Here is a 13,065-nt window from a genome sequence, read left to right on the forward strand (position 1 = left end):
GGCTCATTCTGGCTTACAGCAGGCTCCCTGCTCTAGCAGATGCTGAAGAGATTGTGGATGTGTACAAACAGTTCTGAGAATTTGTCTTCTGCTCTGATTCTCCTTTTGTCTCTCCCAGCCTTTGCTGGGAGCAGGCTGATTGAAGTGTGGGTATACAGCCCCAGTAAAACACTGCGTCACGATGCCTGCCTTTCTGTCCCACTTCTCTGGGAGCAATCAGGCTCCCTGTGAACATCAGCTAGAGAGAGAGCAAGAGATCTCTCCTCCCCCATTCCTTTCCTGTGTTCCCTTTTTCTTAAGTCTCTAAGGAAATGGTGTTAAGTTTGAAGCAATAAACTTGCACAGACAGCTGTGTCTGCTGCTGAAATGTCTAGCTGGTGGTGAAGTGAAGCTCCAGCCTTCCCTGGCTCCCTGTATTTCCACTCCTCTCCTGGATATCCAAGGGTGATCCAAAGGGTTGAGCACCTCTGCTGTGAGGACGGGCTGGGGGAGCAGAGGATGTTCAGGCTGGAGAAGAGAAGGCTCCAGGGGAACCTTAGAGTTGCCTTCCAGTAGCTGAATGGATCCTACAGGAAGGCTGCAGAGGGACTTGGCATGGGGGTGTGTAGAGACAGGACAAGGGGGAATGGTTTGAAGCTGAGGGACAGCAGGGTTAGGCTGCAGCTTAGGAAGAAGCTCTTCAGGTTGTCCAGAAAGGCTGTGGATGCCTCCTCCCTGGAGGTGTTCAAGGTCAGGTTGGATGAGGCCATGAGCAACCTGAGCTCATTGAGGTGTCCCTGCCCATGGCAGGTTGGAGTAGATGATCTTTGAAGTCTCTTCCAACCTAAGCCATTCTGTTCTGTACAGGTAGATAACATCACTCTGAGGTGCTCACTTGGTGTAGATCTCTCCCAGCCTGGTTGATTCTGTGATGTATTTAACACAAATAGCAAGGAGCATGTGAAGGGAAAGGTTTTTATTGCTTAGATCCTCACACCATGGAGAACTTAATAACCTTTTATGCAACAGAGAAAAGTATTCTCCACTTATCTGAGGCTTTGTGAAGATTAAGAGATTCAAACCTGCCAAATCTGCATGGATTTGTCATTTATAAATTTGTTTCTCAAAAGCAGTTTTTAGCAGATGGAGAAGAGGTTGAGTGAGTGTGGCAGAGCTGCAAGGGAGGTAAGCAAGGTGAGCACTCTGAGGCTTAAAATGTAGAGGAAGAAGATGACTTCAAGAGGCTTTTTTAACTGTAAAATGTCCTCGTGGAAGTGCTGTAGGTCAGGGCTGCTTTTGCTTGCAGAGGCCATACACTTAGGGCATACAGTCATAGAACTGGAAGGGACCTCAAAGATCATCCAGTTCCAACCTCCCTGCCATGGACAGGTCCAGAGGAGGACAGCAAAGCTGGGGAAGGGCCTGGAGAATAAATCTGATGAGGAGAGACTGAGGGAGCTGGGGATGGGTAGTGTGAAACAGAGGAGGCTGAGGGCAGAGCTCATTGCTGTCTGCAGCTACCTGAAGGGACATTGTGCAGAGGCTGCTGCTGGGCTCTGCTCACAGGGAACTGGAGCCAGAGCAAGGGGCAATGGCCTCAAGCTGAGCCTGGGAAGGTTTAGGTTGGACATTAGGAAAACATTTTTCCTGGAGAGAGTGGTCAGGGAGTGGAATGAGCTACCCAGGGAGGTGCTGGAGCCCCCCAGCCTGGCTGTGTTTCAGGGTGGTTTGGCTGTGGTGCTTGGGGCTGTGGTTTAAGGTGACTCTTGCAGAGCAGGGTTCTGGGTTGGGCTTGGTGCTGCTGAGGGGCTGTGCCAGCCTGGATGCTGCTGTGATCCTGTGACCTCCACCCTCGGGATGCTTTCTCTGGTGGTCAGCAGCACAACCATTAAAACCCTCAGTCCAGGGCTGCAAACGCTGAGAGAAGTTTTTGAAGTTGCTTTTTTTAATCCTTCTAGGAGGAGGAGGAGGAGAGGAGGTGGCCATGTTTTGGAAATGGGGCTAAATCTCCCTGCAGTGGCTTTAATGAGCCTCACTTCATTGTTGGTGTCCATCCTTTGGAGGAAGCCTTGACAGAGTGGTTCAAGTTTTTGCTGCCTTTGATGTGTGAGGATTTGAGATCTCTTCCAAATCACTGTTGCTTTAAATAGCCCCAAATAGGACTTTGAAGCAAGGTGAGCAGGAAAAGTCAACCAGGAGACAAATTTGCTTAAGAAGCTGCCATTTAACCAGGAGATGAAGCTGGTTCTCATCTGGCATCCCCCATTCAGAGCAAGGCTGATCAGCAGAAGGGTTTGTGTACACGTTTCTGAGCTAAGGAATCACCTGCCTGGGGCTGGGATTTCGTAATCAAGTTACAAGTGCAGGTTCCTGGAGCTCTTCTGTTGACACAGAGAAGAATTAAAACTGCAGGAATGAAGCTGGGGAGGGGCCTGGAGCACAGCCCTGTGAGGAGAGGCTGAGGGAGCTGGGGGGGTGCAGCCTGCAGCAGAGGAGGCTCAGGGCAGAGCTCATTGCTGCCTGCAGCTGCCTGCAGGGAGGCTGTAGCCAGGTGGGGTTGGGCTCTGCTGCCAGGCAGCCAGGGACAGAAGAAGGGGACACAGCCTCAAGCTGTGCCAGGGCAGGCTCAGGCTGGATGTTAGGAGGAAGTTGCTGGCAGAGAGAGTGATTGGCATTGGAATGGGCTGCCCAGGGAGGTGGTGGAGTGGCTGTGGCTGGAGGTGTTGAAGCCAATCCTGGCTGGGGCACTTAGTGCCATGGTCTGGTTGGTTGGGCAGGGCTGGGTGCTAGGTTGGACTGGCTGAGCTTGGAGCTCTCTTCCAACCTGCTTGGTTCTATGATTATGATTCTATAATGCCAGCTGCTCAAGGGGCATGTCTGCATTGTGGGAGGGGATGTTTGCTGTTTTATTTCTTTGACAGTGTTGTCATCTGAACTCTTTTGCTGTTCTCATGAGTAACAAGTGATAGGATGAGAAGAAGTGGCCTCCTGTTGCACCAGGAGGGGTTTAGGTTGGATATTAGAAGTAACTTCTTTGCTAAAGGGGTTCTCACACACTGGCACAGGTTGCCCAGGGAGGTTGTGGGTGCTCTTCCCTGGAGGTGTTCAAGCCCAGGTTGGGTGAGACCTTCACCAACCTGGGCTTAGAGGGAGGTGTTGCTGCCCAGGGCAGGGGTGTTGGGGATGGATGATCTTTGAGGTCCCTTCCAACCTAAACCATCCTCTGAATCTATTCTGAGCTAGGATCCTGTCTTTTAAGTCTGAAATGTATTATATCTGTTGCTGAGCAGTCACCTGCCAAGGTGAGTGGTGTTTAACTATGAAATGTGATTTACCAACAGGTAGTTCTGTAACCTTCCTTTTGCCAGCAGTGTTTCTGAGTTAGGGATAGAGGAGAAGGTTGAGTCTTCAATGAAGTCATTTTCCTCCCTGCTGTGCTTGACAGTTGAAATGTTATTGGCCAAAAACATATTTATGTTTGTTCAGCAGAGATATTCTCTGCTGTTAGAGTTGCCATCTGTTGGGTTTCTTCTGCATCTGTGGAAACTCCTTGGGTGTTTTTTCCTTTGGGTAGACTTTTATTTCAAATACTTGTAGTAGGTGATCAGTTTGGAGAGGGGGGAAAAGAAAACCCAACACAAAAAGCCTGCTGTCAATTCACTACTTAATATAATCTGGCTGGGCAGTGCCAGGCTGGAGAGCAGCCCTGAGGAGAGGCACTTGGGGGTGCTGCTGGAGGAGAAGCTCAGCAGGAGCCAGCAGTGTGCACTTGCAGCCCAGAAAGCCAAGCAGAGCCTGGGCTGCAGCAGCAGAAGTGTGGCCAGCAGGGCCAGGGAGGGGATTCTGCCCCTCTGCTGTGCTCTGCTGAGACCCCACCTGGAGTACTGCAGCCAGCTCTGGAGCCCCTGGGACAAGAGGGCTGTGGAGATGCTGGAGAGTGTCCAGAGCAGGGCCAGGAGGATGCTGAGAGGCTGCAGCAGCTCTGCTGTGAGCACAGACTGAAAGAGTTGGGGCTGTGCAGGCTGGAGCAGAGGAGGCTCCCAGGGGACCTTCTTGTGGCCATGCAGTAGTTTAAGGGGGCTATAAAAAAGCTGGGGAGTGGCAGAAGCCTTTGCTTACAAACCAGTTTGTCTGTAAATGAAATCATTTGAGTGTCTTGTTTATAAGCTGCAGTTTGGAACAATCCCTTGCCTGCTTTCTGTGCAGTTGAAGAGCAGTGAGCCAGCCCTGGCATGTGCGTACCGGCTCTGAAGCTTGTGGTTGCCAGACATTGAGGATGGCTTCTGCTGAGCTGTGATGACTACATGGGAAAGGGAATGCTCTGAAGGGCAGCAGGGTTTGCTCCAGTCCTGTTTACAAGCCTCCACACTTCTGGAGGTGCAGAAAGCCCAAAGATTTCAGCATCAATTTGCTTCATAACCACTCTTCACTGAGGCTGCAGATGCATCGATTGAGGGCAGTCTTCCAAGGGTTGCTGAGCCTTCAGCACAAGCAGCCCCTCTGATGGCAGGGGAAGCAGTGAGTGTAACCTAAAGCATCTGCTGAGCTGCAAGGGGCTGGACAGTGGAACGTTACCAGGAAGATCTGGACATGCTGGAAGGTGTCCAGAGCAGGGCCACGAGGATGAGCAGAGGGCTGGAGCTGCTCTGCTGTGAGGAGAGACTGAGGCAGCTGGGGCTGTGCAGTCTGGAGAGGAGAAGGCTCCCAGGTGACCTTCTTGTGGCCTTCCAGCATCTGAAGGGGGCTACAAGAAAGCTGGGGAGGGACTTTTTAGGCTGTCAGGGAGTGACAGGACTGGGAGGAATGGAGCAAAGCTGGAAATGGGGAGATGCAGACTGGAAGCTGGGAAGATGCTCTTCAGCATGAGGGTGGTGGGAGCCTGGAATGGGTTGCCCAGGGAGGTGGTTGAGGCCCCATAGCTGGAGGTGTTTGAGGCCAGGCTGGCTGAGGCTGTGTGCAGCCTGCTCTAGGGTAGGGTGTCCCTGGGAATGGCAGTGGGGTTGGAACTGGCTGCTCCTTGTGGTCCCTTCCAGCCCTGCCTGTTTCTGTGATTCTCTGAAGAGGGTTGGTGAGGAAGCAGCTGAGGGATCTGGAGGTGTTTAGTCTGGAGGAGAGGAGGCTCAGGGGAGACCTCACCGCTCCTTGCTGTGCAGCATTACACACGGTGATAGATGCTGAATATCTCTGAGCTTCTGTGGGCTGAGACACTGCTCTGACCTCCTTCAGCTGCAGCAAAGTCTAGGCCACAGCACTAGGGCTTTTTTTTTCTCCTAATTTCCCTTTTTTTAACCCCCTCCTCCTTCTCCTGGCATTGCCTGGCCATGCCTGTGCTCAGCGCAGCTTAGGCTCTCTGCCAGCCCCTGCGTTTGCTCTGTACCTTCTCCTCTGCGCCTCTGTGTATTTAAGAGGAGGTCAGCACTTGAGCGTGAGAAAAAAGTGGTGTATTGAATTGCAAAAGAGCACACTTGTCTCTGGAATTCCTTCGAGAACAGCCTGCATTATCTGCCCTGCTGCTTCCAACCGGCCCCATGCCTTTGGCAGGCAGCAGTGGAAGCAGGGAGCAGAGCCAGGACGTTGTGCTTTGCTCTTCCCAGCGCTGGAGCCCAAAGCCCAAATCATAGAATCAAGCAGGCTGGAAGAGAGCTCCAAGCTCAGCCAGCCCAACCTAGCACCCAGCCCTGCCCAACCAACCAGACCATGGCACTAAGTGCCCCAGCCAGGCTTGGCTTCAACACCTCCAGCCACAGCCACTCCACCACCTCCCTGGGCAGCCCATTCCAATGCCAATCACTCTCTCTGCCAGGAACTTCCTAACAACATTCAGCCTGAACCTGCCCTGGCACAGCTTGAGGCTGTGTCCCCTTCTTCTGTCCCTGGCTACCTGGCAGCAGAGCCCAACCCCACCTGGCTACAGCCTCCCTGCAGGCAGCTGCAGGCAGCAATGAGCTCTGCCCTGAGCCTCCTCTGCTGCAGGCTGCACCCCCCCAGCTCCCTCAGCCTCTCCTCACAGGGCTCTGCTCCAGGCCCCTCCCCAGCCTTGCTGCCCTTCTCTCAACACCTTCCAGCACCTCAACATCTCTCTTGACTGGAGGAGCCCAGGACTGGATAAAGAAGCATTTGGCACACAGGGCTATCAGAAAATAATTCCCAATTTGTAGATTCATAGAACCATTGAGAAGAGACCTCAACCATCCAGTCCAGCCATCAGCCCAACGCCACCATGGCCATTAAACCATGTCCACAAGTGATACACCCAGAGGATGGGGACTCCATCACCTCCCTGGGCAGCCTGTCCCTAAAGGAATGGTTCCTAATGGTTGCCTGGGAAAACAGCACTGATATTTCCTCTCTTTGCTGGCTTTCCTCCAGCTGCTGTTGGGTGACATCAAAACAAGCGCTGCCTTTTGGGCAGAGAGGGGGGGTTTGAGTTCGGTCACATGCTTATTCCAGCTGCAAACACTGATTGACTTAGAGGCTTGCAGTCTTTTACTGCATGAAATGCCTTTTTCCTCCCCAACCCCCAGCCCTTGCTCTAAATGAGCTTTCCACACGTTCCCTGTCTCTGCCTTTGGTGCGCGCACGCAGGTGGATGTGGAAGCTCTTCTCTGCGTTGGGCTGCATCAATAATGCATTGAACTCTTTGTCTCCTCATAAAAGCAAGTGTGGCTGAGTAAATGGGACCTGGAGGCTCAGAAAGAAAACGTTTCTCTGCTTTAGGTGACATATAAAGGCCCAAAGAGTTCATCTTCTACGGTACACTGTGGCTAAAAGCCGCAGCAAAGCCTTGCGCGGTATTGGCAAACTAACGATGCCAAATTCATTTGGCCTTCCAGAGGCTTTCCCTGATGGAGCTGTTGAAGGAATTGGTGAGCCAGAAGATAACACACCAGGAAACAATAAGCCCAGCTCTCTCCTGGGAGTGTTTCTAGTTCATATGCTGGCTATTTGATCCAGAGAGTTCACTGATGGGAAGCCCCTTAACTGCACGCTGATCCGAAGGGAAGTAAAAAGAGAGGACAGGAATTTCCCCTCTGAAAAGTCACTTTCTGGGCTGGTGAATCACTTTTCCATTCCCAGGTTGATAGTTAAAACGAACTCAGCTTTGCAGCATCATCCTTGTTTGGAGGTGTTGTCTGCCAAGTGCTGTCCAGGAGTTAATTTGTCTTGGCACTGACTGTGATCTAAAACACAGATATTTGACTGGAGTCGAGAGCTCAGAATTACATCAACCTGTCTCGGGAAGGTTTTGCCAAAGGAAGGTTAGAGACTTTGCTCCCCAGCATAAAGCAGCTGATGTTCTTTTTGTCAGGGCCTTGTTCCTTGCTTTAAACACTGCTCTTTCATACCTGTGTGTAAGAAGCTCAAGGGAGAACTGCTTACATGTAAGGCAGATTTAAAGTGTTTGGCTGCTGCTTAACAGGCTGCTGCTGCAGCTTCAGATTTTAAGGTGATTTAATAGCAGCAGCAAACAAACTGTGTTGGGTAAGCTGCAGAAGATGCACATATCTCATCTTCCTGGCATATTTGGTTCTGAATTGTTCCTTGGAACAGGCTGTCTAGGGTGGTGGAGTCCTCATCCCTGGAGGGGTTCAAGAACTGTGTGGCCGTGGCACCTAGGAACGTGGTTTAGTGGCCATGGTGGTGTTGGGCTGAAGGTTGGACTAAATGATCTGAAAGGTCTCTTCCAGCTGAAACAGTTTTCTGGTTCTAAGCATGCAGCCTCTTGATGCAGTTTGTTCCCAGCTTCCTGGCAGCTGCAGCTCTGTGTTTGCAGGAGCAGTCAGGCTGCAAGCACTCTGGCACACCTCCCAAAGCCACAGGTTGTTTCTTGAGCAGGGTTTTCATCTAGAACCCCTCCTGGCTGTTCTCTTCAGAAACTGAATGATGTGCTTCAATCCTTCTTTTTTTGCTGCCCAGTGATTGCCTTCCAACTTCTCAGCAGCGTGGCAGGAGAGGGCTGCAATGTAATGGGCGTGGAAGGATGACAAGGAGGAAATTCCTTCCAGTGAGGATGGTGAGACACTGGCACAGGTTGCCCAGGGAGGTTGTGGTTGTCTCCTCCCTGGAGGTGTTCAAGGCCAGATAGTGTGGGGCCTTGAGCAGTGTGATCTGGTGGTGCTGTGTCCAGTTCTGGGGCCTTCAATTAAAGAAAGATGTTGAGGTGCTGGAAGGTGCCCAGAGCAGGGCAGCAAGGCTGGGGAGGGGCCTGGAGCACAGCCCTGTGAGGAGAGGCTGAGGGAGCTGGGGGGGTGCAGCCTGCAGAAGAGGAGGCTCAGGGCAGAGCTCATTGCTGTCTGCAGCTGCCTGCAGGGAGGCTGTAGCCAGGTGGGGTTGGGCTCTGCTGCCAGGCAGCCAGCAAGGGGACACAGCCTCAAGCTGTGCCAGGGCAGGTTGAGGCTGGATGTTGTTAGGAAGTTGTTGGCAGAGAGAGTGATTGACATTGGAATGGGCTGCCCAGGGAGGTGGTGGAGTGGCCGTGCCTGGAGGTGTTTAAGAGGAGGCTGCATGAGGCACTCAGTGCCATGGCTTAGCTAATCAGAAGGGTTTGGTGTCAGGTTGGACTCGATCCCAGCAGTCTTCTCCAGCCTGGTTAATTCTGTGATTCTGTCAAGGTGTCCATGCCCATGTCAGGGGGTTGGAACTGGATGATCTTGAAGGTCTCCTCCAACCCGAAGCATTCCATGGCTTTAGCTGAGCATTTACTGTCCCATTCTCCTCAAGTGACATGGGATAAGAGCAGACTAGAAAGGAGACCTGAAGCAAACCATTGCTTTCAAACTTGGTCAGGCTCTGAGCAACCTGATCTCGTTGGGAATGTCCCTGCTGACTACAGGGGGGTTGGACAAGATGATCTTTAGAGGTCTCTTCCTACCCAAACCATGAGCAATGAACCTCCCAGTCACTGCACTGGAGCCACTGTGCCTCTTTCTGGAGGGGCATCGGGCCAGAAAGCATAGCTGGGTCATTATTTAATGCAAACTGGAGCTCTGCTTCTCCTTCCAGTCCAACCAATGAATTTCACAGGCTGCTCAGCCCAAACTTTTGCATCTTTATGGGTCTTGGGGGAGGTAAAACCAGCTGAGAGCTTTAGTCCTCTGTGTTAGGGAAAAGCATGTGATAGGTCTGTGTGTGTGTAATCTGTGCAGCACCACAAACCACAGGCTGGGAATGCATTTGCCTAAAGCCTTGCTCATTATGCTGCTCTGAGTTTTATAGTGCTGATGGCTTCATAAATTAATATAGCAGGTTGTGAAAGTGCCTGAATTAAAGGCAGGGTTGAAGTCTTTCTGCTGAGTAGAAGACCTCATTGCTGTCTACAACTACCTGAAGGGAGGCTGTAGCCAGGTGGGGGGTGGCCTCTTCTCCCAGGCACCCAGCAACAGAACAAGGGGACACAGGCTCAAGCTGTGCCAGGGCAGGTTCAGGCTGGATGTTAGGAGGAATTTGTTGTCAGAGAGAGTGATTGGCATTGGAATGGGCTGCCCAGGGAGGTGGTGGAGTGGCTGTGGCTGGAGGTGTTGCAGCCAAGCCTGGCTGGGGCACTTAGTGCCATGGTCTGGTTGGTTGGGCAGGGCTGGGTGCTAGGTTGGGCTGCCTGAGCTTGGAGCTCTCTTCCAACCTGCTTGATTCTATGATGATTCTAAGTGACCATAGTGCCATGGAAGTCCCAGGATTCCTCATCAGAGCCTTAAACTCCAAGCTTTGGGAATTGCTTTGGAGGTGTTTGTGAGTTACAGCATCTTTTAGACCCGGGAGGCAATGACTTGAAGGTTACCTGGGAGATGTCTTGACCAGAAGTGCCTTCCAGATGCTGTGGCTAGCACAAGGATGATGTGGCACAGTGGAGAGGACTGTTTTCTCTCTGCATTTACTGAGGTTAAAGTATGTATCCAGCCTTGACAATTACTGTGAGAGGGGTTACATTTGCATTTTCAGTGCCAAGTGCTACTGGGCCAGGCCTGGCTGTTAATTAAGATTAATGGGATGGGAAGGATGAAAGCAGCATTTTAGCCTTGGAAGATGGCAGACCTTCAACAACCAATCCGAGCCCTGGGGGCATCAGTGAACCTTAATGCCCTGATCAGCTTCACCTGATCACAGACCTTCAACAACCAATCCGAGCCCTGGGGACATCAGTGAACCTCAATGCCCTGATCAGCTTCACCTGATCATAGACCTTCAACAACCAATCTGAGCCCTGGGGGCATCAATAAACCTTAATAGCCATGACCAGCCTCACCTGGGACCTTCACCAGCACCCATGAACCCAGGTAGTTCAGCTTTTGAGCCCTCCTCAGTCCCTTCCAGGCTGTGCTGGAGGAGAGTTTGTCTTCTCTTGGCCACAAGGAATGTCTGCCTGACCCAAGAGCTCCTTAATCTGGGCCTCAACCTACAGCCTGGCTTGAAGCCCTCTTCAGTTGCTGTGCACCTGAATGATTGAAGAGCTGAATGCAGCTCATGTCTGCACCCTGCACAAACAGGTATGTTCAGAAGGCTTCTCCTGAGAGTCTGTCTCCAGTTAGCCTCTTTCCCTTCTTCCTTTAGGTTCTTAATTCCATGGAAATGCTTGGAAATTAGGTATTTTTTTTTTCCCCTGGGATTTAGTTGTGGCAATTAAGGAGGCAGGAATTAGGTAGTTGATTCTATTTCTGGAAGGCTCTACCCACAACTCGATGCTAATGAGTTAAATTTGGGTTCTAATTTGGTTCTAAGTCTTCCCAAGGATGCTTGTGAGCAATTTATTCATTTAGCAGGACCAGAAACTTGGAAAAGTTTAGCTGCAAAATGGCTTTGCCACACAACAGATAGGTAGCCTGGAGCCTTAGAGTCACAGTATCACAGTATCATCAGGGTTGGAAGAATCCAGTAGGTTGGCAGAGAGCTCCAAGCTCAGCCAGTCCAACCTAGCACCCAGCCCTGCCCAACCAACCAGACCATGGCACTAAGTGCCCCAGCCAGGCTTGGCTGCAACACCTCCAGCCACAGCCACTCCACCACCTCCCTGGGCAGCCCATTCCAATGCCAACCACTCTCTCTGCCAGGAACTTCCTCCTCACATCCAGCCTGAATCTGCCCTGGCACAGCTTGAGGCTGTGTCCCCTTCTTCTGTTGCTGGGTGCCTGGCAGCAGAGCCCAACCCCACCTGGCTACAGCCTCCCTGCAGGCAGCTGCAGGCAGCAATGAGCTCTGCCCTGAGCCTCCTCTGCTGCAGGCTGCACCCCCCCAGCTCCCTCAGCCTCTCCTCACAGGGCTCTGCTCCAGGCCCCTCAGCAGCTCTGGCGCCCTCCTGTGGACACCTTCCAGCACCTCAGCATCTCTCTGCAATGGAGGAGCCCAGAACTGGACACAGCACTGCAGGGGTGGCCTGAGCAGTGCTGAGCACAGGGGCAGAAGAACCTCCCTTGTCCTGCTGCCCACACTGCTCCTGAGCCAGCCCAGGATGCCATTGGCTCTGCTGCCCACCTGGGCACTGCTGCCTCCTCTGCAGCTCCTCTCTGCCAGCACCCCCAGCTCCCTCTCTGCCTGGCTGCTCTCAGCCACTCTGTCCCCAGCCTGTAGTGCTGCTTGGGGTTGTTGTGGCCAAAGTGCAGAACCCTGCCCTTGGCCTTGTTTTCCTCCTGCCCTTGCTTCCCCCATCAGCAGAAGGATGGGGCAGGCCAGGACATCTAATAAGCCTTTAGCTTTCCAGAACACCCTGGTGCTAATGGTTCATTAAAGAAAAGGCCAAAAGCTTTAGCTTTCTGGAGAGGGATTGTCCAGCAGTGCCTGTGGTAAGCCTCTTGCTCCCTGCCCCAGCTTTAATTCCCAATCAGCATCCTCTCCAGCTCTGCCACTGCATCTTCTTAATCCTGTGAACTTCAGGATCTGTTGTGGTGTTTTTTCCACTCCCCCCCTTCCTTTCCAGAGGAATTTTAATCATTTTTAGTATCACAGCATGGAAGAAAATAAAACAAGGCCAAATCCTCCTTTGCTGTAGTGAGAAGGTGAAGTCATTTTATTGTCAGCTCTCAGTGGGCTGCTTGCATATAAATAAATTAGAGAGGGATTTTTTTTTTGAGGGGGAATAATCTTTTGTTAGCATCGAATGGAGTTAGTGTGGCTGCTATGGTAACAGATGAGCAGCAGCCAGGGGAAGCTTAACAGCACAGCAGCTGAATGTAGTGATGAATTTAGCAGGAGGAAGGAGGGAAGAGAGCACAAATCCTTCAGCGATGCTGTGAAGTGAGTCACCAATTAAGCTGCAGATGAGGAAGGGCTTCCACATTTTATTTACAGATGATTCCAATCAGTGCCTTTTGGTGATTAGGTTCAGAGCAGGAAGAGGGGCAGACTGGAGCAGGAAATTGGAGTGAGGCTCTCAGAGATGAATCTCCTCTCTTTTCTTCCTCACCTTGAGTCAGCTCCTTTGTGTGGCTGCTGAAGGTGGCATTGCTCTGGTGATTGCTCAGTGATGTCCTGAGTGACATTCACAGAATGCCAGCGTGGTGCTGGTGCTTGGAAGGGAGCTCTGGAGATCACCCAGTCCCATCCCACTCCTAAAGCAGGGGCACCCACAGCAGCTTGCCCAGGATCACAATGTCCAGGTGGATTTGGAGTCTCTCCAAAGGAGACTCCATGAGCTCCAGGGCTCCAGCACCCTCACAGCAGTTTCCCCTCCTCTCCAGGTAGAAGCTCCTGGGTTCCAGTTTTGTGCCCATTGCTCTTTGTCACAGGGCACTGTTAAGAGGAGTCTGGTCCCATCTTCTGCCTTGACTTTCCTCTGATGTTCCTGACTCTGGACATTGCCAGAAGAAGTCATTGGGCAATGTTTTTCCTGCCCTTCAAGGTTTTGGTCAGTAGATCATGATAGGAATGGCCTCAAGTTGCACCAGGGCAGGTTTAGTTTGGGCATAAGAAGAAACTTCTGCACTGAAAGGCTTTTCAAATCCTGAACAGGCTGCCCAGGGAAGTGGTTGAATCCCCATCCCTGGAGGAGTGTAAAAGAAGCAGAGATGTGCTGAGGGACATGGTTTAGCCCCAGCCTTGGGAGAGTTAGAGAATGGTTGGACTTGATCTTGAGCATCTCTTCCAACTGGAACAGTTCTG

General features: G+C 51.8%; 1 protein-coding gene across 2 annotated transcripts in view; it reads left to right on the plus strand.

Moving 5' to 3' along the window:
- Nucleotides 1–13,065, plus strand: part of ARHGAP32 (Rho GTPase activating protein 32) — a 246,412-nt gene that overhangs the window by 19,636 nt on the left and 213,711 nt on the right. Inside the window, exon 1 of one of the 2 annotated variants that reach the window (XM_064173279.1) lies at nt 10,284–10,460. The exons of the other annotated variant lie outside the window; for it this stretch is intronic. Coding sequence (XP_064029349.1) covers nt 10,429–10,460 — 32 coding nt within the window. The 5' untranslated portion in view covers nt 10,284–10,428. Of the gene's footprint in view, nt 1–10,283; nt 10,461–13,065 lie in introns of those variants that run through there. 2 annotated transcript variants of the gene reach the window in all.

Source organism: Pogoniulus pusillus, chromosome 38 (genome assembly GCF_015220805.1).
Source record: "Pogoniulus pusillus isolate bPogPus1 chromosome 38, bPogPus1.pri, whole genome shotgun sequence".
Classification (NCBI taxonomy): domain Eukaryota; kingdom Metazoa; phylum Chordata; class Aves; order Piciformes; family Lybiidae; genus Pogoniulus; species Pogoniulus pusillus.